The sequence below is a fragment of the Anser anser genome (assembly GCF_964211835.1).
Source record: "Anser anser genome assembly, chromosome: 4".
In the NCBI taxonomy this organism is placed as follows: Eukaryota; Metazoa; Chordata; class Aves; order Anseriformes; family Anatidae; genus Anser; species Anser anser.
The window spans coordinates 44,515,802-44,537,188 of record NC_139724.1 but is presented as its reverse complement, the minus strand read 5'-3'; the positions used below and the strand labels follow the sequence as shown (position 1 = coordinate 44,537,188).

The window sequence follows — 21,387 nt, the reverse complement described above, 5'->3', positions numbered from 1 at the left end:
GCAGCCCCGTATCCCCGCCGGTCAGCTCGGACCTCGATCCACCAAGCGTGTAGAAACACGACCAACGTGCTCTTCCACATCTCTTACGGTGTAGTGCCACGTTTCCTCGCAGTACTGGCAAAAACCCACGCTGCTTATCCTGGCAAGTAGGTTAGAAGTTGTCTGTGCAAAGGTATGTGTTACTTACACCAACACATACATCTTTATTGTGAAAAATGAGCCTAGACCTTCCTCGTTTTTCATCGGTTTGTACCATTTTCTAGCCTGTACAACGTATGCTTTTGTGTCATCTGCAGGATGGCTGTAAAGTTCACATGGAATTTTTGTGTGTCCTTTATAGGCAGAATACAATCGCTTCCCTTTAGAAAGCTATCTTCAGAAAAATAATTAGAAAAGTGCTTACTAGTATCTTATTTCTCCGTGGAACCACATTGCAGCCTAATCCTCGTCCTTCCTCAGCCCATGTTTTTGTTAACAAAACATCACTTACTTTAACTGGAGGACAGAAAACTGGGGGGAAATGTCTCTTAATTGACAGCTGTTTGCTTTGAAACCCTTCTTAGGTCTGCACTGCTTGGCCCACCACAGGCTTTCCAGGCGGCAAGGTTGGACTGAGTGAAACCACGCAGAAGAGCCTGAAAGTAAATCTGGGTGATGCTGTCACCGTGCAGCCTGTGACCGGGGCAGTTATCCAGGCAGAAGAGGTTGATGTGAAGTTGAGGTATGGAACTTGTCACGGCCCACTGATGTACCTACCGTGAGGTATCTGCTTTGCACTGCGGTCTTAAAAGACACCACTTTTCTCTCTTGCTTTGATGGAATTAGTATGCATACAAAGTCAAATATGCCTTAATCCTTCAATCATCTGTGCTGAAGTTTAAAAACTGGGGGCTGATACCTCCTCTGTGGGCTGAAGAGTGGCTCAGCTGCTGTACAAAATCTCAGCTGAGCGGTAGAGATATTGTGAGACTGTAATGCCACCAAGACCACTAGTCTCAAGAGGTTCTTCATTTTATGTTAAATTAACTAATAGTGATGTTAGCCTAGCACCTCCTGAAGTAGAGATCAGGCTTCTGGCAGGTGTGTATAACTGTGTGATCAAGGTAGATTCTTTATACTTGTAAGTCACTTGTAAAGGATGAGGATGATGCCAGGTTAGAAAGGACCAGAAGGAACCTGTGTTGTGGCTGTCGTCATTAGGAAGTGCGCTGCTAACTGCTATCTGAAAAGCTCGTGACGACAAGTCCTGTCACAGTTAAGACAATTTACTGGCTGACAGGTTGGGGAGAGCCCTCAAAATGTCACCACTGTATGTATGTGGTTTCTGTTTACTGGAATGTTTTTTCGGATTGGAAACTCTCACAAAAGTTTCTTGTTCTTTTTTTTTCTTTCCCTTGAAATTTATCAATGATAGGGAGCAGAAGGTGCAAATTAAAGCTGTCTTGAAATCACAAAGGCTCTGAAAAATCAGCGGTTTATTAATCTACTGAGTGACTTCTCATCTTTGTCATTCTCATAACATTCCACATATCAGCGTTTGGGTCAATGCAGAATTTGGTTATAGTTACTTCCTAACTAAAATTACTTTACAATTACTTTTGAAAGTTACTAACACCTCTAATTTCTATAAGTTAACTTCCCTTCCTTTTCAAACCTCCGTTGTTGAATGTGACTGTCCATTTTAAAGGGGAGATGCTGTCTTCCAGTAGGTTGATTCAGAAATGTTGGTGAGGCAGCCTTGTTTTCATTGGTAATATAACCAGCCTATCTTAAATTACGCTTTTACTGGTTAACGTGGCTGCAGATTGTATACTAACTCCCTGTAATCAGCATGCTTTACCTTCCATGCCTCCCTTCTCACCGGAAAATGAAAACAATGTTGTAATTACAGCTTTTTGTTATGGCTAATTTAGTCCTAGAGGAAGTTTGATTATTATTACTTAGTGGTTGAAAATACTTGGGTCATTTAAAAAGAAAAACAAAAAACTAAAATAATAGCTATGTTAAATGACATAATAATACTAATCTAGATATATGTTGCCATGTTAATATGCAAGGCAGCCCTTCTTTAAAGCTGTGACTTTTACATACATGAGCTGGCAGCGTGCCTTGGGGTGCATCTGGCTCAGCGCTGCCAGCGGGGCGAGGTAAGGGATTGTCCCGCTCTGCTCTGTGCAGCCTCACCTCGAGCACTGTGTGTGGTTTTGGGTACCACAATATAAGAAGGACATAAAACTATTTGAGAGTGCCCAAAGGAGGGCTACAAAGATGGTGAAGGGTCTGGAGGGGAAGATGTGTGAGGAGCGGCTGAGGTCCCTTGGTTTGTTCAGCCCCGAGCAGAGCAGGCTGAGGGGAGGCCTCATGGCGGCCTGCAGCTCCCTCACGAGGGGAGCGGAGGGGCAGGCGCTGAGCTCTGCTCTCTGGGGACAGTGACAGGACCCGAGGGAACGGCATGGAGCTGGGACAGGGGAGGGTCAGGCTGGGTGTTAGGAAAAGGTTCTGCACCCAGAGGGTGGTCGGGCACTGGGACAGGCTCTCCAGGGACGTGGGCACAGCACCGAGCCTGCCGGAGTTCAAGAAGCGTTTGGACAACGTTCTCAGACAGAGGGTCTGGTTTTGGGGACGTCTTGCGTGAAGCCAGGAGTTGGATTCAATGATTCTTGTGGGACCCTTCCAACTCAGGATGTTCTATGAATCTGTGATAAGCGAAGGATGAAATCAGAGGAATTGTATGTAACTTCTGAAATATTTATGGTTAGGGTAATTTTTTTGGAAAGTGTTCCAAAACCAGAGTTTTCCTCTCAGGCAGGATTTTGTGTCAAGAGTCAGGCTCCTAGAGCTATTATACGTAGTATACCACCAGGTTAAAAGTCATATGAATGGCTTTTATTTTTCCTTGGTATAATCAAGGAGAGAAAACATTGAAACAGGAAATTGTCTGTTTTAAGCCTGCTAATTTACCTGAAGCTATTGTAGTAGATTATAGTGAACTAATTGTCCTAAGTTAACAGTAAATCAACAAACTTCCTATCAGATAAGAACGTTAATTATTAAAAGAATAAATGGAAATACCCTTATTCCAGTGTTTCCTAATTTTCTAGACACTTTACAGGTGTAATTTATTCTCTGAAAATTACTATCTCTGGGGATTTGCTTGCATGCATAATTTAGCTCTATTTTCCAAGTCAATAATCAACCCCCAACCTCAGACCTTAACAATGTAATTGAGTGTGTGTTTATTTGCCAGGAATGGCTGTGATTTTACTGAGAGCTCTCCTGTAAATTAGCATAATATCCTGCTTTCCCTCAAATCATTAAAGTTGAGAAACTAATGTTTATTTCTAGGTTTAGAGCTCCCTCTTTTGATCATAAGTTTATTTGCAGCTGTTCTAAATGCCTTTGATGATGCTGTTCACCTCTCTGTGCAACACTTCATTACACATATCAAAGAGCTTACAGAGGCTGGAGACTCCCATGTGCAGAATGGGCCTTGTGAAACCTTCATTTTCTTGTGAAACAGAAGGGCTGATGTGTGAGGTGCTTACAAGTTGGCTGACTGGGATAAATGCTAATGAATTATAACGATGGTTTAATGGCTTTAATAAAAGGTAAAGCTTCCGATGAAACAGGATAAAGATTGTATGGACAAACTGTCATGAAAAAGTGATTGTACGACCACATGTGATGTTGCAGCGTATCTGAGGAGCAGGGAGAGTTAATGACATCTGTGCTCTTAGTGAGTCATGTATGTGATGTAAAATGTGTCAATATAAACACCAGTGAAAGCAATTCATATGAGACAGCTTTTACTTTTCATTTGCTTTGGATTAAGAGTACATGTGCTCAGCCATGTGTTAAATCCCAGCGATGAGACTGTGTTTCAGAAAATGCTGTATGCCTGGCCAGGGCTGGCTCGGGAAGGGGCTTAAGATCTCCTGAGTCACTTAGTCTTCATTAAATAGAAGACTAGAAAATGCATTGTGGAGAAAACTTGTGTAGTACTGACAGTGGATGTGCAGTGTTTAAAAGACATGCACAGTATTGCAAATGTTCAAGGTGCCAGTTTAATCAGTAGATGATATGTATGTGTGTTTGCGGGGGTGAAAGAGACCTTTCTGATCTGTAAACGTAGCAGTGGCCATTCTGTGTGCTGAGATAAGAAACGTATAGTCTGTATTAGTAAATATAACTAACTGTATTGATTATTACAGCATTTTGTATGGGGAAAAAATGAAACAAGTTAAATATGTGTGCTTCTTTTTTAGCTGTGTGACTATGATATGAGCCAAAGACTGTAAATAGTATCATGAAAAGTAGGTGGTATTTATCGTCAGGTGCCTCAGTGATATTGACTCTTGTTTTGTTTTTGCAGTAGTTATTATTTTTTTGTTGTTTTTTTTTTCCTTCCAATCACAGGGACAAAGATGCCTGTATTAAAGCTGAGGAAATGTCTGTCTGCCTGCTGAGAAACCTAGGTATAAATTTTTTTGCATTTTGTTTGACTGTTTAAATTTGTAGTGGAAAGTCAGGTTTTGTCTGCTCACACTTCTCTCTGGGATCTGTTGTCTTTTGGCCAAATCATTTTACTATGCTATAAATATCTAACTTGCCTTAATCCTGTTTGTTTATTCATTGTACCTATTGCTGTTTCCAGTTAGTTGTTTAGCTATTGTTGTTGGCCTTCTGGCTGATACTGTGGTGCACTCCAGAATTCACTTGTTTTGTGAAGAACAAGAGTACAATGTTATGCATTAAAAACAAGATAAAGCATCAGTATTAGCACGAAATCCCATACTCTGAATATTTTCTACATTGGTAGTAAATAACCAAAATTTCTCTTCGTTGTGTGGTAGATATGTGTAAGGAAAAAAAATAAAACTAGGTAAGTTTTATTTCACGGTATTGTTACTGAGAGGTGTAGTTTTTCTCCTCAGTGGTAATCTTCTGGTTCAGGAATTAATAACATTGTTGACAAGCTAAGAAACAGTAAACATGAACTGGATTCCAGATTCATGAGTTTGGCTGAAAATAATACATCTTGTGTACATTTTTGCTTTTGGCGTCTGTTTTTTTTTTTTTTGTGCCTGTAGGTTGCATTTAGTAGATCCCATTTCCAAATCTGTCTGTGTCAACACAAAGGCTAAAACCTTCCCCTTTTTAGGGCAAGACTCGGGCTAAACATGCAATATTGTGAACCTATGAGGCACACAGCAAATACAAAATTTTTACTTCTTGCAGCACTAATTCCCTAATCTCAGTTTATATGAAGGTCAAAAATACTCCAAGTAACGATGAGCTTAGTAGAGAGTTTATGTATGATGACAAATGTTTATCCAGTGCAGTCTGCTTGTGTATGGAAGGATCATTTAAATTACCTGAAATTACCTTTAAATTACCTGACCACCTTCTGTTAGGTTAATTTGTAGCACTCTTCAGGCTTACTTAGAAGAAAGCATTCTGATGTCTTAAAGTTCTTGCTGCCAAAATAGATTGAAATTTCTTTTTTTTCTTTATCCTAGATGGGAAAGTGGTTTTACCAGGAAACCTCCTGGCTTTCTCTTTCTATGGCAAACTTTGTAACATCGTGGTGATGAGAGTGAAAGGAACTGATGGCACAGAGCTGACCGCCCCGGCCACCTCCAGCGAAACGCAGGAGCCAGACCTGGAGAAATCTGACCTAGAGGCGAGCGCGCTAGATTTGTCCTTGCAGCTCAGCGGGCTGGACCTGGACGATAACCCCGAGGCTGCGTCCGTGAGCACACCGAGCAGGCGGATGGACCCAGCCTCACCAGTTCCCCCCAGCTCTGCCGTGGCATCCGGCGGGCATGGCCCTGCTGAGGGAGCCCTGACTGGCAGCCCGGGGGTTGGTGCAGACCTGCCCCATGGCTCACAGCCGGCTGGGACAGGAGGCAGGGAGGGACTCCTGCCGCCTGGCAAGGCGGGAGCAGCAAGCAGCACAGACAGTTTTTATTACATTTCTTCGAGAACTAGAATCCAGTTTGTTGAAACCAGGACCGGCGTAGCAGACGACGGTGACTGTGAATCCCGAGTTACCTATGATATGATAGGAGGTTTAAGCAGCCAGCTCAAAACTATTAGAGAAACAGTTGAACTGCCCATGAAGCAAGCCGAACTGTTCAAGAGTTACGGTATGATGCCTACGAGTTGGCTTCCTTCATTTGATCCTTTTTTTTTCTTTAACATGACTTCTTTTTTAACCAAGTTACTCTTCCAGAAATATGCCCTGGATTTTATGTAACACTAATTCAGTACACTCGCGTGTCCAAACAATGTCAAACTTTTTTATTGTTTAAACTGTATGGATGTAATGGAGACGTAATTATTAGCTTTGTGAAAAATAATTCAGTAGGAAAGAAATATGTATCTCCAGGAAAACTCAGGTATGCATAAGCAGAATTTATAGCAAACAGCAAAGAGTTTTGTACTTGGACGTTTGAAAGGTACATATGTTTCTTGTGGCTTCCTAAGACCTTTTTTTTTTTTTTTGGCAGAGTTAACTAATGACGTATTTTTAAAGTTGATAAAAATTAGGACAGATTAATTCTTCTGCTGTCTTTATCCCTGTCTGTTGTAGGGTTCCTGTAAAATATTAAGGAAGTATTCGAGTCTGTTAACCCAAACTGCTCGCTGAGTTTAGTATGGAATTACAGGGTTGAAAAATTAATATGAGTACTGCTGCCATATTTTAAATTATATCTAACATATATATATGAACTGAGAGGACTTTTGTGACAAAGATAAAACTGTACTGTGTATTTATTACAAAAGGATATGCACATAAAGCAGGCACGTCTGCTCACTGTACTTGTCTCGGTGTGCATTGCTGTGAGACAGGGCTCTTGCCTATAAATATTTCTTTCATATCGTGGCTTTGAGGCTTTTTATTTCTCTGCCTCCCCTCTTCCCACACACACCTGTTACAGAGGAGGTGAGTGCAGTGACCACGGAGGCGATGTCCATGAGTCACGAGTGGTTCTTTCAGTGTGCGTGGTGTGGGCATGGCCCGGGGGTGTCAGTGGGGTGGTGCGAGGAGATTTCAGCCCCGCGTCGTCCAGCTCCGTGCTCTGACCTCCAGCCTCCGCACCACCACGTGTTTCTGTGCTGGCAGAAGCCTTGCTTCAGCATCAGCATTCTTCACCCTTTGTCCTAAAGGGGCTTGATCAGATTCTCTGCTAATTACATGAGAGAAGATGATGCTTCCCTGCCAGCTAAGCTTTTGGTAGCCATCCAAGTGCCGTGAGCCCTTGCCTGCCCGCGGGTGAGGTAGCGAGGATGTCGCTGGAGGCAAGACCTTTGGTTCGGCAGCTCCATTTCTTGCCAGCACCAGAAACGCCACACGAGGGAGCAGCACATGCTGTAATGGACTGTTAGGAAGTAACCTGTCTGTACAGACACTTTATTGCTAGCCTCTATCCATTAGCAGATACTGTTGTCCTTTCAAGTAAAGCAGTTCTTAAGATTCAGGCTTCCTGTCCTCACCAGGTGACCTACCCCTGTCACCGCTGTCCTGTAACCTCTCCTGCAAGCATCATTCGATTGCAGCACCCAGCTGATGTTTCTTCTCTGGTCATGCTTCAGCACTGCCTTCCGTGGCAGGGTCAATGCTTTGTCCAAAGTGTGTCTCTTCTTTTTGCTTTTTAATTTTTCGCTTTCTGCTTTTGGCTTTGTGCCCTTTTAATTTGCCACTGCTGGTTTGAAATGCTTTTTCCAGCTGTTGGCCTGGGATCATAATCTTACTTTTCTGCAGTTATCTGTAGTTTCTGTCCAGTTGTAACAATATCCAGGAATGCCTGGTTCTTCCATTGTCCTTTAAGTTCTGTGCATGAATGTTTCTGTCTGTTTTGGCTCTCAACGTTTGCTTGTAAAGAGGCAAATTCATCCTTTTAATGAGCGGATGTGTATTTTTCAACTTTTTTCAAAGTATTTAAGGTGTAGCTAGGTACTTCAATCAAGCCTCACAGTATTTCTGAAACTTTTGGACTGTTGAAAAAAGTGGTTTTCTGTTGGAAATTTTTAATGATGACACTGTAACAGTCACAAGTAACTTTATTAAGTACATTCATGAATATTAGGTGGTTAGTTCAATAATTTTTCAGGAAAAAAAAAGCACAAAACGTGGGGAAAATGATCATATTAAAACTGAAAAAATAAAACAGTTTAAATTGTTGCACTTTAAACAAAATCATTTGGACTTCAGAAGTATAAAACCTAGATGTGTGTCCCATCTAAGTGCCACAAATGTTTTGTGCAGAGGGCTGTTCCCCCTGAAGGCATACCATTTAATCACAATGGTAAGAATAATGTTGGCTAGAGAAGTTAATTCTGAGTTCAAGTTCTAATCAGTAATAACTACGGGGCAGTGTAATGTGCAAATGGAGCTTGTTCAGTCAGGCATTTATCACAAGTAACTTTCTTCTCTGTTTGTGTGTATGTGCTTGTTCAAAGGAATCCCTCCTCCTAGAGGAGTGCTGTTGTATGGCCCTCCAGGTACCGGGAAGACGATGATTGCCAAAGCCATCGCAAATGAGGTTGGAGCTCATGTAACCGTTATTAACGGTCCTGAAATAATAAGCAAGTAAGTCCACCCAATTTATTTTCATTAATTCTACAAATATATTAGCCCTAAATCTGTACTGGCATCTACCCGTTGGCGATCCATCATCCTCTCTGTAGAACTGGCTCTGGGATATCTGTCCAAGAGTCAAAAACAAACGGGAAAAAGGGTTCTCTCAAGTAGAGGTTGTGTTTGTTTTTGCAATCAAAGAGTTTCATTGGATTTGGCTTAGAAATTTGGGTAAGGCATGGACTAAATTAAAAAGAGGGCTAAAACTGCATTCACAGTAATGTGTTAAGTTATTTTTGCAACCAGAGGAGTGACGTGTTAAAGAGTATTTGAAATTCAAAGGCGACAATGCACAGATTGATGACTCCAGCAAAGTATTTTTTTTGTTTCTTTAAAAATACAGATGCAGAATCAGAAGATACAAGATTTTTCCTTAATTTTTTTGCCACCTGGAAAATAGTTGTATCTTTGCCTGAGCCCAGTTGTACCTTAATTTTTGTCCTTGCGGAAATGAAGGTTCTTGTAGATTTGCATGTGCTTCATAAATGTGCTGGAGACTTTGAAAGGGTGTGCTGTGGCTTTTTGGAACAGACAAGAGCAGTAATTTTCCAAGTTGCCTGGAAAATACCAATTAAAAAAAAAAAAGTTTCTTATTAAAATGTTTTAATTATTGTAGGTTTTATGGAGAATCTGAATCAAGATTACGTCAGATATTTGCCGAAGCTTCTCTACGGTATGTTCTTTTCACTAATTGTATTCACGCTGACTTATTTGCGGTGCTGGTTCCAGCGTTCATGTTAACGTTGATGTTTTTTAAAAGAAAAACATTTGCAAGAATCTTTGAATTGTAATTTTTTCCTGCAGTGGTTTTTAAAAGGAAATAAATGTATTTATATAGTACTTAACTGAAAGGAAAGCAGTGAAATTCTAGTATGGCTGTTAAATGCTTTTGGACACTGCCCTGGTTCAGGGACTGTTACAGATGGTGCCGGATTGCTCGGTCTGTATCATTAGTGCATTGTACACTTATTTCGGCAGATGGAAGCACAAGCCAGAGTTTCACCCGGATCCAAATTTTTCTGTCTAGTTTTATTTTTGGAGAGCAGAGCAGTGCCGAGCTGAGACACGGTAGCTGGCTCTAAATGAGCTAGTGTTAGTCCTGGGTATAGCGTGCCTCTGACTTAGGGTGGCGTTCTGCCCAAAATTATTAGACCTGATCAAGGCAGACTTCAGACTTCCAGGTGGTGGTTGTTCACAATACATTAGTAGAATGCTATCACATCCTGCATTTGTGGAGATGGCAAACAAAATGCTGACTTTTTACTTATGAAAACAGTATTTTTAGTGTTGAGTCTTTGGGGGAGAGGCATAGAAACGCAGGCTGGTCAGCGTTAAGGTGTTGTCTAATTTCTTACTTACTGTAGTTATCTCTTAGAGTAGTGCCACGTTCAAGGCTGAAACTTTCAGTTGCCTAAGGGAGTGGAGTGCTTGTTAATTTTCATTGGGCCTGGGTGTTTTCCTTAAACTGCTTTGCATGTCTCGGTCTTGATGTTTTAAGTCCTTGTGAGCTACTGAAGTTTTTGTTTGTTTGTTTTGTTTTTCCCAGTCGCCCCTCCATTATATTTATAGATGAGTTGGATGCACTCTGTCCAAAGAGAGAAGGGGCTCAGAATGAAGTTGAAAAGAGAGTTGTTGCTTCCTTGCTGACATTAATGGATGGCATTGGCTCGGTAAGTAGACTTACTGAGACAATTAATGCATATGGGGACTAACTGAGCAAAATAATTTTGCTTCTATACTGCAGCCAATTTTAGATGCATCATCTAGGGAAAAGAAAATAGCCTTAGGTGAAACTTTATATAGTAATCTAATGGTTTTTGGATGCTATGCATAGGAAGGGAATGTTGCCTGATAACTGTGAAATTAAAAAAAAAGAAGTGAATTTTCCATTCACTGCCTTTCATTTGCCTTCTCCAACTTCTGTAGTTTTAGAGATAAAACTGAAATTTTAGTGATAGCCTACCATTGAACTAAGCCAGAGACTTTCATTGCTCTGAAATCAGAGAAGTCAAGACACTTCTGATGATAGGCAGTCTGCATTACTGAAGGAAACGATGATTTTACGATTGCCATAGTGAAATCTAGGATATAAACAAAAGCCTACTGAAGAAACAATAGATTTAATTGACATTTGTGCGTTATGAATTAAGGCCATAAAGTTTGCCAATCTCTCATTTATTATTTTCTGATTATTAGCACGAAAGATTAAAGAACTCTGTCCACAGTGTGAAAAAGTGGTCTCTGCTGTTTATTTAATCTGCAAACTTCTTGCTGTTTTCCTGCATACTTGTTTTTGCTGACCAGTCTGGGATTGTTCAGTCAGAAGATATTTTCGGATGGCCAAGACTGGTGGGCGTCCTCCGTGGAGAAGTACTTCATTCTCAAAACCGGAATGGCTCTGCAAGCCACCTACCTGATTTTGCCTCACTTTAACAGTGAAAAAGCAGAGCTTGAGAAATTGATTAGGATTTTTGACCTTGCTTTTCCTGCTGAGCCTACAGGAGGTTTTACAACCTGCTGTCTGTGATGGTTTTTATACCTTAAATGATGTGCTTCCCAGCCTTGCTTGTTCAAGGCCTGTTGATACCCTTCTGATCTTGTGCCAGCACTGCCTTTTTGCTCAAACACTTAATTTGTTTTTCTTCAGTGCTTACTCTCCTGATACAGGAAAGCAAGTTCTTGGGAATTAGAGTGGGATACACTGGGATGAGGGGATCTTGGGGTAAAGTATCTTTTGTGTTATTTGTATGTACGTAAAACCTAAGGTAGCGCTGCATTGCGGGCACAGGTTGGGTGGGATCACTTGTGGGGTGTATATTAGGAAATGTTTGCTTTGTTCCTTGAGACCTAGCATCAGGATTTAATGTGTGTAGTAGTTGTGAAAAGTAAGCAGGAAATATGCTTATAAGCTACATGACTATTAATTTAGTTTAATTATTTTGTGTTATTTGACGTGTTCAGGAGGGCAGCGAAGGGCAGCTTGTGGTACTTGGGGCCACCAATCGTCCCCATGCTCTGGATGCAGCGCTGCGCAGACCCGGCCGTTTTGATAAAGAAATAGAAATTGGGATTCCTAATGCCCAAGACCGTCTGGACATACTCCAAAAGCTTCTGAAGAAAGTTCCCCATTCGCTCACAGCTGCAGAGCTGATGCAACTGGCTGATAGCGCGCATGGCTACGTGGGTGCAGACTTAGCAGCCTTGTGCAAGGAAGCAGGTAAGGGGCTGTATATCTTATTCAGAATCTTACTTCATTGTTAGTCTTTTTCTTTTGTTTAAGAAAATAAAAATCCGCAGTCTAGTAATGGCTTTTAAAGGGATGAGACCTGATAATTTTTGTGTTGAAGGAAACATAGCCAAGCATAGAGCATGAAGAAAACCAGCTGCTCCTGGGCAGACCAAGAAAACACTTCTAAGTATTCATCAATTTTAAAAGTAAATGTTAATAAGACTAGGGATTCCCATGTGTCATCCCTAGCACACCAGATAGCTAGCTGTGTCTCAGTTTACCAAAGGTTTAGCGAGTTAACTGACTGACCCCTAAAAGTTTTTCTGCTTGTACTCCAGCCTCCCCCTTCTGTATGAAAATCCCAAGCGTCTCAGGCTGGACTGCTTGTCCTGCAGGTCCTGATCACCAGGATGCAGAAGCGATGAGCCTGCGTGGTTGCTTCTGTATTTTGTGTCATTTGTCTACAGACAAGGAACTTGTGAGCGGTGCCGTGGGACCCCGTGCACTGGGTGAGGTTGGGCAGCGGAGCTGGGGCGTGCAGCCCGAGCTGGGGGCTGGAAAGCCTCCCGTGGCCTCCGGTGCAGGCACAGCTCCGGAGAGTTGTCCACGCGTCACGCAGCAAGGGTTCGCTATGTTCCAGGCAACACTTAAACACGAGTTCACTTCTGTTTTCATTGGATGAAATACTAAAAGTGCGCTCTATCAATTCTTATATTTTGCTAGAATGCGTCGGCGCGGTTTAAGTGACCTTAAATCTGCCCATGAGCAGCTGCTTAAAGCAGTCTAGTCAAAATATGACTCTTCAGTTCTGCTTACGCATATTTGCTCCCTTGTAGTTGGCAAATATGTATTTGCTGTATGTGCTGGTTACTTTTATTTCCTTTGGCACCCAGACAGCTTCCTCTGGCAGTGGCACAATGCTCAGTTAATTCTTGCATCAGAATTAACTATTAAGCTGATGGAAGTTTTATTAGGGCTGATGGCACCTGGAACGGCAAGGCTTTTGCTTGCCAGTTTCCAGAATTTTTAAGGGATAGTTCTCAAATATGAATTTTTGGCCTTTTGTATGGATCAAGAGGAAAAAAATTGTATGGACTGAGAGCATTATTTTTATAGCATTCTTCTGCTGCTTAGGGTTGTGTTTTAAGCTCTGCTTTAAGATACCAAACATTCTTTTAAAAACAAATGTATACAAACAACAACAGAGCAGACCCCTTTTTGTTTTCCTACCTCTGTGTTTGGGAGTCTGTCAGTCCACCTGTGTCACAGTTCTGACATAGTAAACCCTTAGCTCATGTAATGTAAAATTTTGAGTGAAAATGTTGTGGCTTGAATTCCAAACACAATCCAGCCTAGGCGCTGCTCATGCATGCACACATTGATTTCATCTGGCTGCAAATAGGTGATATTTACCCACTTCATGAGGGCTTTTTAGACAATAAATTCTGAATGTTGTGTAAATTGAATGTTACGTGTTTTCTGAGCTGTGTGTAGATCCAAAAGCTCTGGCATCTAGTGGTGTCTGACTGCAGGACACGCTGTCATCTGGGAGCTTTGCATCCAAAGTCAGTGCTCGGAATGAGGTTCGTCGCCTTTTTATTAGTCTTCCTTGAAGCTGGAGTCTGTGCTGTTACATTTCCTTGTCATTTGCTAACTTGGAGTGACCTCTGCTGGGGAAAACACAGTCTAGCTGCTTTAATTCTTTGCAGCCGACGTATTTTTTCCTTTTCAAAAAACTGCATAAGCATGATTTGGAAGCATTACGCACACTGAATTTAAATTGCTTTGTGGTTAAGGAATGTTCTTAGTAGGGTTTTTTCTTCGCCATTTAAGCTCTCGAAATCTATTTTTTTTTATATTAAATTTTCAACACCTTGTAAAATATTACTACTTTCACTGGAGTTAAACGTAGAAAAGACTAGCTTTTATGAAGCAATATTTCTCCTTAGCAGCGCAGGGTTATTCCATATGGCAAGTTTTCCAGTGTTTTGTCTAGTCTTGTTTGTTGTTGTGAGCAATGGGCTTCTATTGCTTCACTAACTGTGCCGTGGGCCAAGATGGCTTGCTGTCCAGGAATGTTCTCTGATATTCATCCTAAGTTTTTCTTGTTTACTTTTATCCCATTATTTCTATTTGCATCCTTGTATAACGCGTCCAGCCCCCCTCCGCAGTGTTTACACCCTTACGATATCTGTGGGCTGTTGTCATGTCCCCTACCTCCTCATTCATTACTTCGCCAAACTATAAATATTTAGCTCGTTTAATCTTTCCTCATAAATAAGTCCTTCCTGCCTTCTGAGAACTTCTGTTGATTTTCTCTGAACTCCCTCCAGTTTGTCAATAACCTTTTGGTAATGTGGTGCTCAGAATTGAACGTAATATTCGTGTATATTAAAATATAAAACCTGATATAAACATATAGTTAGGACTGCTGATGCGTGCTTCTGAGTAACCAAGATGTTTGATATTCAGGCAGTATCTGAGTTGGGTACCTTCACAAGTTTTTCAAGTTAAATGTAACTTTCACTCATGATGTGCGTGTAAGTACAGGTAAAACATGGAAATTAATTTAGAAGCATGAATTCTGAGCTCAGAAATACCCGTTCAGTTTTTAGCACAAGATTATTGTGCTTGCCAGTTGTATTGCAGCATTGGTCGTTGGGAGACTCTGGAGTCCCAGTTACCCCATTTGCATCTTTAGTTAATTTCTTTGTGGCTGGAACGCCTGAAAGTTTACAAGCTAAATATGTTTATATTCTTAATACAAAGTTTAGATAATTTTTAAAGGACTCATCCTTCCTTATCTTTATACTTCAACTCTGTTTTTTTTATACGCAATATTATATATATTGTGTATATACTGCTTATATAAACCAAGGCTGTAGAAATTAATATGACATGGTAAATGGAGTAATTGTAGGGCTACGGCAGCCAAAACTTTCACTTTGGCGTCACTAGTTAGGTTTCCGAAGATACTTCGTTATAAAAGCTTTTGTTTGTCTTCTATACAATTCTGAAGAACATGGATTAATGAAAAGTAAATAGCTCTTGTAGCGTTAACCATATTCCAACTGTTTTCTTGGCAGGACTTGTTTTTTCTTCCATGCAAGGAGTGCTTAGCGATACTTCTGGGGTCAGACAGGCCAGTTGTCTGTTCTGTTCAGCAGCTCAGTGCATTTTCATGGAAGTGATTAAGGAGTTTAAGGAGCTTTTAAAGTTCAGCTTGCACTGAACGCTTCTCAGCTCCTGCGTGTATGGTGCATACGGAACTGCAGTGCTGTCTGTGCTGGAATGGGCAACGGGAGGAAAGGAGGTCAAGAAAACTGAGAATCAGTGCATTGTGCACTGGATTTTTCCAAACAGGTTACTGTGACCAGGCACCTGTGAAATACTGAAGTACAGATGGTCATAATCATCGGTTAAGCACTCACTGTTTTGATTATTTCAAGTGTTTGTGGATTTTTCTTTCAATACCTTCTTTGCTGCTACAGAAGATAGAGTTTTAGCATTTTATAAAATGAAATGACAAATTTACATGAATGTATGAAAAAATTATGAAGAATTATGAAGCTTATGGTATCGTTGCAAGAGCTGACAGCAGGGTGACCGGCATCAGCTCTGTCTGTATGTGTATCCCAGCCCGAGACGTTGCACAAGGTACATGTGTCTCTCTATCATATGTTAAGTAAGATACTGTTTGTTGGATTTACAAATAACTGAGCAGTTACGATCAGTCTGTCAAAGCTAAAAGCAAAAAAAATATTTCTGACATGGCAAGTGTCACTGGTTTTGATGAAAGACTTTTCAGAATTAACGTGCCTCATCTCTGTTCAAGGTTACATTATCTACAATGACTACCTTGGAGAAATTGTGATTTGTTGAGTTTCTCTACTGCCTGGCAATTTGCTTGTGGTTTCCACCATTAGCTGCACGTTGCTTCCTCCTGTAACCTTTCAGAAAGGTTAACAGCATAATATGGAAAACCTGCAAATCCCTTCTCAGGCGCTGGTCCATATCCTGTGGACATCAGCATGCGATGAGTTGACTCTTGAGGGCTTGAGTGCCCTCTGAGGGATTGACATGCACAGAATTCTTGCCAAGAAAAGGGCTTGCTTATGTGTGCAGCTGGGAGAGTCATGTTCTCAAGGCTGGAAGAGGTTTCCCGTGTCCTAAATTGGTTAGTAGGCTACCTTTTAGTGTGAACAGCTGCATTCTGAATTGTTTTATCTCAAGCAGAGGCAGTGTTCAGGAGATAGACTCTGCCCTATCCCTGCATGTAATGTCAGCATTTGTATGCCCGTGAGATCTCATTGCTTCTGCTTTAATTAATTGGCCACACAGCCTTTTATTAATTCCCTAAAAAAATTATAATGGTTTTAATTCAACAACAAAGATAAGCACTCCACTTTTTTTCAAAAACATATGAAATGTTAATTATGTAGCAGGGACATGAATGGTATAAACTGTACTGAATGTTAGAAGATGCTTAGCAACAAAGGTTTCCAAATATAGCAATTTATTATAAACTTATCCTTCTATGGCTGCCTGTAGCATTTCAAGAGAGTGAATATAAATATAGCTTGATTTCTTCAAGAAGTGGGTTCAGTCATATTGTTTACAGAGAGAGGAAGTATTTGCTTTGTAACTCTTAGAATTTATCTTGAACATCCTTGTTCGCTACACATAATTTCAGTGTGCTGATATAAAACACTTGGACTGTGATAAGATAGCATCATGAGGAGAGGAAGAACAAATGTCTTTGTTTAAATTGTGGTTGCTCTTGCAATAACATCAGTTTGGTTCCAGTAAGGATGCTGCATTGCGACCAGTGTAACTTTCAGACTTCTGTGAAAACAGCAGTCATCCTTCTGCTTTACCTCAAAGCTTTGGAAGTTGCCCGATTGCAATACAGGTAGAGGCATCACCTTGCTTCGCCTTCAGGTTTATAACACTTCACTGACATGAGCTGGCTGTTACCAAAATGTTACAGAAAGAAGAAATCGAGCTGCGTTTTTGACCAGTGTAAGTCAGCATTCCTGCTGAATTGGGGAAGCCATGCAGCTCACATGGACCTATGGCATAGTCTGCTGTCTTAAGGTCATGATGTTGAGTCCTCTTGTTTCGAGGTACTGCTGTCCTAGATATTCACTTGGCCCTTTTATTGCCCCTGCATTCTGATAAGTAATATGGCTAGGATGAAAAGCCATTATGCTCTTTAATCTGTACCTCTGAATATTGGTTATATATAGCTACTAGATCTTTAAAAATAGAAGTCATTCAGTAGGGTGCTGTATTTGTACTTTTGCTGGCTCTGAGACACTTTTTGCTGCATCGTTTATGAACCAAAAAAAATGTCTCCAACCCACCCTGAAGACCTGTTCTTACACCTTAGCCCTCTGGCATTACAAAGAAAAAGGAATTGAAGGGCTCCTAGGTTTTTTGTTCTTCACCGTAATCGATGGGGAGGCAAATTCCCCTGAAATCAAGGACCATCTTTGTTAATCAATGGTGTTTTTCTGCAGTTTAGGTAAACGGGCCATCTGCAGGAAGCATGAGCTGCTTGGGCTAATGCGATTGAAGTGCGTCTCTGCATGCCCGGAGGCCCAGCCGCTGGCTGCCCCCTCTGTCTGACAAACTTTGCATTCACTCCATGGCTTCTTGGCCTCGTAAGGCAAAGCTGAGCCCTTCATTCAGCTCAGCATGGTCTCAGTGAAGTGGCCTGGTGTGAGGGAAGCACGAAGCTGTATCCTTTCTTTAAGCCTTGAAGTTCGTGGTTCAGCTTGAGCCTTTCCCAAGACAATTTGGGTAAGAGTTCTGCCGGGGGTGTGCAATAAATGTAAATATTTTTCTTGGATTATATTCCTAAGCGTAGGAATTTGGACCCAAGATGCTGTTGAAAATGAAGACTTTGATAAAGGCACTGGATGGCCAAGGCAATGGGATTGTTTGTTTTGCAGGGCATATTTGGGGTTGTTTTGAAATTAACTGGTCACAGTTTCAGATTATGAAGGGAAAGCACTGCCTGACATGCTATAGTTTATTCCTTTATGGAAAGTGACTGAAAACAGCATGTCTACTTTGTTTTTTGGAAGCGTGGAAAAAGGTTGAGATTGAGCTGTTGCAAACTACCTACTACTGCATTCTCTGACTGAATCCTGATTCCCATGGGCCATTCAAAATGATGTGGGGAAGGGCCTCTTGCTCTTTGGTATAAAGAAACATGGTTTTCATGGTTTTTCTTTAGAAAACATGGTTTTCTAAACTCAAGGGGATATTAATAATACTTACATTTTTGATAAGCCATCTCTTTGCATTCTTAGGAACCGGAGAGATTTTTGCAGAAGTGGCAGAACACTGGACTTTAAAATGCGAAAAACCCAGGCTGGGAAAACTGGGAAAAACCCAGGAGTGATATAGATGTAACACTGCAATAGATATTTAGACTGAAACGTTTGAGTTTTCTCACACCATGTTCCATCCCACTGATTTGCAGCGTAACAAGACCAAGACAGTCAATCCCCATCTTCAGCACTCGCGAGCTTTAAGCCAGACATGGCCAGCAGGAGCGCGTGGAGCCCAGGTGGGGTGTGCCCACCTCATTCCTGCCCCTGGGGTTTCTCATTGCTCACATACAGCATTGTCTCTGTGAAGCAACTAGTATGCATCTTTTTTCCTTTCTACTTTTGTGTTGAGTCTGGTTTTATATGTAACAGTGATGGTAGTGGATTTGGTCTCAAATACTTTTTGACCCTGCCCGTACTAAAATCAGTGGGGGTTTGTTTTCATTGCAGTACATGGGGAGGGACCGAGCGGTTTGTCTCGCTCCATCTTCCTTGCACCTGGAAGGTGCCAACTGATCTGTTCGGAGTCGATGCTCATTGTCAGGTTGCAAAGGTGTGGGTTTTCTCAGTATCTGCGTCAAGAATGATGTTTCCCATAGCTGGTGCCAATTCAGGCAGAGAAAGAAGCATCCTGTGTTTCAAGCATGGCTATAGCTAGAGAATGTGTCTGTGTAAAAATGGTGCAGTAGCAGAAAAGGTCAAGGCTTTCTCACTCCCTCTCAGGCTCCCGATAAAATGGTTTCTAGGAATATATAATGGCAAACTTAGGGTTTGAGAGCAGTCTTAGTTCTTTTTGTAGTTAATAAAGTTCACAAAAGATTCTCTGGTAAAATGAACTCAAGTTGTAGGTCTCTGTTAGTCCTGCAGGAGTAAAACCAACGACCAGTAGGTATCTGTGTGTTGAATGGATGCTGCTCTTGGGATGCAGAACTTGAATATTTTTAAGGGCAGCTTTCACTGGTTTCCCCTCTCTAACTCCCAGCTGTATCCTGGCCTGAGAGTGATCCTAGTTACAACTGGACCAGCATTTATGTGCTCTCTGTGGCGTCTTGCTGTTCAGGTAGGCGGGCAGGCCTTGTTTTCCTTCTTGCACACGTGGGTCTCACCTTAGCTTAGGTGCGCTGCACGTGAGAGCGGGCTACAAACACGGGCAGTCTGGGATTCGTTACTTCCCTGCGCTGTCATTCCCTTAGGATAAATGATGTGTGCGTATCTGATCTGTGAATAAACTGTTTCCTGTATGAAAGGAGTTTTGAAAATATAGTTCCTCCTTCCTTCCTTTCCCTCCCCTGCTGCACCTCCCAGCGACTTGCAGGCAGCTCCACAGACATGTTCCAGCAAACGCCGGAGCTCCTCACAAAGGGCTATAAATCGCGTATGCAATCCCTACAGTAGATCAGTGCTCAGGTTAGCTGAGGGAATTTGCAATGTTATGGTTACAAGGGATTTAAGGGCATTATCTTTCCTGTGCAAACAGTATATGAAGTTCTTTGGGGATTTTACCATACAGCACTGGCAGCTGAAGACAAATTGCAGTATGTGATTACAAGAGAGCGAAAAAAAAAAAGCTCAGGGTTTCTGCTCTCTGAAAAATTTCTACATGGGCATGCATTTTTATGTAGAGAATAAAATCACAAGAAATAAGTTTTAAAAACATATTTATAGTAGCCTTATCTTCAGGTATTTTTTTGTTCCTCAATAAATTTATTGCTGTGTTTGAAACAAACAAAATAAAACAATCACCAAACAAAAGAAAACATTCCTAAATTATAGAAGTTTCTTAGGATGCAAATGGCAGAACACACCTCAGCTACCCATGGTGAGTGGTGGTTCCTGCAACAAGATACGTGTGGTTTTTTTCTTGTAATTGACCATCCGATATCATAGTAAAGGACTATAAACTCCATTTATTTATGAGGTTACATGTTCAAGAATACATGCGATTTGTCGTCAGTGATACATGAAGTTCTGTAAAAGATTTCCTAGCATAATTTGTCAAATAATAAAGGAGAAGAGATCCTTATCTTAAAATTATCAAGCACTGGAATAACTTTTGTATCCATTGCTTGTGAAGTCAGGTATACCCCTGTTAGGGTTTCTAAAGTTCAGATTCTAAGTTATATGAATCGTTCATTTCTATGCATAAAACTGTTAAATTTTGAAGTGCGGTGTCTAAAGGCCTAGAAGTAGAGGAAGATGCCCCATGCAGTGCCGTTAGGGAGCTGAAATCTCTCTTGTTTGCTGTTGAGCATTCCTCTTACAGCCAGGCAGGAGAGCACGGTGGTGGATCTGAAAGCTGTCACAGCAAGGAATGGTATGTGTCTCCAGGGCTTGGCCAGAGTAATTTGGGAGGGAAATGCTGGATTAGCAGGGAAAGAAGAAACATTTCCTCTTGTAAACAAGGTTGCATGAAAATTACCATTTTTGTGAAGCCGCTTACAAATGCTGGTGTTATGCCTCTGGTAGAGTAAGTCCAGGCAAGACGGGTTTGTGGAAGAAGTGGCTGATGGGCAGTGAAAGAAGCGTGATTAATGATTTTGTTTGGTTTGGTTGATTTCCTCGTGTGTTGTGTTATTTGGTTTAGAAACCTAAAGTATGAATGTTCATTGTCTTGGGTGGATGCTTTCTATTATTTACAGTAGGGTGTAATTATACACAGACTGACAAATGCAGCAGCGTGGTGGAGTCTATTTTTAGACCCAGGCATTTGCGATTATGATCTAATGTGCCAACACTTAGCCAAGCTATGAGCAGGAAAATCTTGCAGGGGAACAATGCTATCTACCTCACACTCAGCCCGGTACCAAAGGAGGACCAGCTGTACCAGGACAAGGCGTTCTGCTGGTCTTTTCCCCTTCTGTCCACTTAATTTCCTCTGTTCTAGACAGGCAGGATGAGTTAGTGAGGTAGGGCGCACAGTTGCCGGACTAGAACAGATTGTTTATTTTCCATTGCTGGTAATCATGCATGACTTATTATGCTTGTTTCTTTCCTTTTTTTTTTTTTTTTGTAAACTGGGATTTTCCATTTATACTCTGCTGAGCATCAGCGCTGCTCACGGTTGCAGATGCTGCTTTCCGAGTGGCGTTTCAGTGACAGAGGCTGCTGGCATTCAGCGATCCCTTCAGGTCAGCTGGGTCTCAAAAGGAGCAAGCGAAGCTGAACCGTGCCGT

General features: G+C 41.4%; 1 protein-coding gene across 1 annotated transcript in view; it reads left to right on the top strand.

Moving 5' to 3' along the window:
• AFG2A (AFG2 AAA ATPase homolog A) overlaps window positions 1–21,387 on the top strand; it is a 191,193-nt gene that overhangs the window by 557 nt on the left and 169,249 nt on the right. Inside the window, exons 2-8 of the mRNA XM_083833773.1 lie at window positions 564–721; window positions 4,417–4,475; window positions 5,520–6,149; window positions 8,467–8,596; window positions 9,261–9,317; window positions 10,191–10,314; window positions 11,606–11,861. Of these exons, the coding sequence (XP_083689899.1) occupies window positions 564–721; window positions 4,417–4,475; window positions 5,520–6,149; window positions 8,467–8,596; window positions 9,261–9,317; window positions 10,191–10,314; window positions 11,606–11,861 (1,414 nt within the window). The remainder of the gene's footprint in view (window positions 1–563; window positions 722–4,416; window positions 4,476–5,519; window positions 6,150–8,466; window positions 8,597–9,260; window positions 9,318–10,190; window positions 10,315–11,605; window positions 11,862–21,387) is intronic.